Here is a 1,583-nt window from a genome sequence, read left to right as displayed (position 1 = left end):
TGAAACTTCTTCCACAGATTTTACAAGAGTACGGCTTCTCACCTGTGTGAGTTCTCATGTGGACTTTCAAAATACGTCCTTCATTGAAACTTTTTCCGCAGATTTTACAACAGTACGGCTTCTCACCTGTGTGAATTCTCATGTGGACTTTCAAATGACCTCCTTGACTGAAACCTCTTCCGCAGATTGTACAGGAATATGGCTTTTCCTCTTTGTGGATTGCTGTGTGCCTTTTATGTCCTGATGTGTCAGAAAATCTTTTTCCACATGTGTTACAAGAATATGGCTTCTCACCTGTGTGCGTTCTCATGTGGTCTTTTAGCTGAGCTCTATAGCTGAAACTTTTCTCACATGACTTACAAGCAAACAGCTTCTCATCTGTATGACTGATGGAGTGTTTCTTCAAGCTGTACCTATTTTTAAAGGCTTTTCCACAGACCTCACATGTGAAAGTCTTTCTCCCTGTGTCAGTTTCACAGTGACTCTCAGTCATGGGAGTGTTGTCTACATTGTTACTGTGACTGTTGTTTCTGTGATGTGTCTTCATTGGCTTCAGCTTTGAATTTGTAGTTGGTTCTAAGTCTGTATGCCTACTTCTTTCCTTATCTGACCTCTCAGCTACAAAAAAGTTGTGACAGAGTAGCTGGTAACTGTTTGGTTCTGTGTGTCCTTGGTCCCTTTCCTTATAAGTATGAGTTGCTATATAGGTATCACTCTCCTGATTCTGGAAAAGCAGCTGTCCTCCAAGACGGATGCAGAGTCCCTCCTGTTCCTCTTTAATCTGTGAGGATTCTGGATCTGCCTGGTCCAGCCTGGTGCAGAGTTCCTCTTGTTTGTCTTTCATCTGTGGAGGCTCTGGGTCCTCCTGGTCCAGACTGGTGCAGGGTTCCTCTTGTTCCTCTTTCATCTGTGGAGGCTCCGGGTCCTCCTGGTCCAGACTGGTGCAGAGTACCTCCTGTTCCCCTTGTTCCTCTTTCATCTGTGAGGATTCTGGGTCCTCCTGGTCTAGAGTGGTGCAGAGTTCCTCTTTCATCTGTAGATGGTCTGGATCCTTCTGGTGCAGACCAGAGTTCCTGTCCTGATTACAAAGCAGGTCAGCAGGAGCCTCCTCCTTCTGATAGACATAGTGCAGTGGGAGCTCTAGGGACAAAGGGACACAAGAAAATTGTTACTGATGTGATGAAAGGCTAACACACATCTATCAAAGTAGGAACTTCAAGAAACAACTAAAACATTGCTGAGAGGCTGAGGTAGGGTCTGGTTAATCTTGTATGACATATAATAGAATAGAAGAGAATAGAATAGAATCGAATAGAATGCTTTTTATTGTCATCATACACAAGGTACAACGAAATTAAATGCTACTAATGTTACCACAAACTCCAAAAGGTCATCTCTGATATATTCTTTATTTATTAAATGTAAAGTATCCATCCATCCATCCATCTTCTCCCGCTTATTCGAAGTCGGGTCGCGGAGGCAGCAGTCTTAGCAGAGCCGCCCAGACTTCCCAATCCACACACACCTCCTCCAGCTCTTCCAGGGAGACCCCCAGGCGTTCCCAGGCCAGTCGAGAGACATAA

At 44.5% G+C, this 1,583-nt stretch overlaps 2 protein-coding genes across 2 annotated transcripts in view; both read right to left on the bottom strand.

The window, feature by feature from the left end:
- The window catches only part of LOC103374114 (zinc finger protein OZF-like), a 38,719-nt gene that overhangs the window by 1,604 nt on the left and 35,532 nt on the right, over positions 1-1,583 (bottom strand). The window contains exon 4 of the mRNA XM_008304148.1: positions 127-174. Coding sequence (XP_008302370.1) covers positions 127-174 — 48 coding nt within the window. The remainder of the gene's footprint in view (positions 1-126; positions 175-1,583) is intronic.
- LOC103374112 (protein krueppel-like) overlaps positions 194-1,583 on the bottom strand; it is a gene marked incomplete at its 3' end in the record, with an annotated part of 14,621 nt that continues 13,231 nt past the window's right edge. The window contains exons 2-3 of the mRNA XM_008304147.1: positions 1,034-1,140; positions 194-781 (exon numbers count right to left, since the gene is read on the bottom strand). Of these exons, the coding sequence (XP_008302369.1) occupies positions 194-547 (354 nt within the window). The remainder of the gene's footprint in view (positions 782-1,033; positions 1,141-1,583) is intronic.

This window comes from Stegastes partitus, unplaced genomic scaffold, assembly GCF_000690725.1.
Source record: "Stegastes partitus isolate 25-593 unplaced genomic scaffold, Stegastes_partitus-1.0.2 Scaffold2147, whole genome shotgun sequence".
Classification (NCBI taxonomy): domain Eukaryota; kingdom Metazoa; phylum Chordata; class Actinopteri; family Pomacentridae; genus Stegastes; species Stegastes partitus.
The sequence above is the reverse complement of the archived record's forward strand: the minus strand, read 5'-3'. Positions and strand labels throughout refer to the sequence as shown.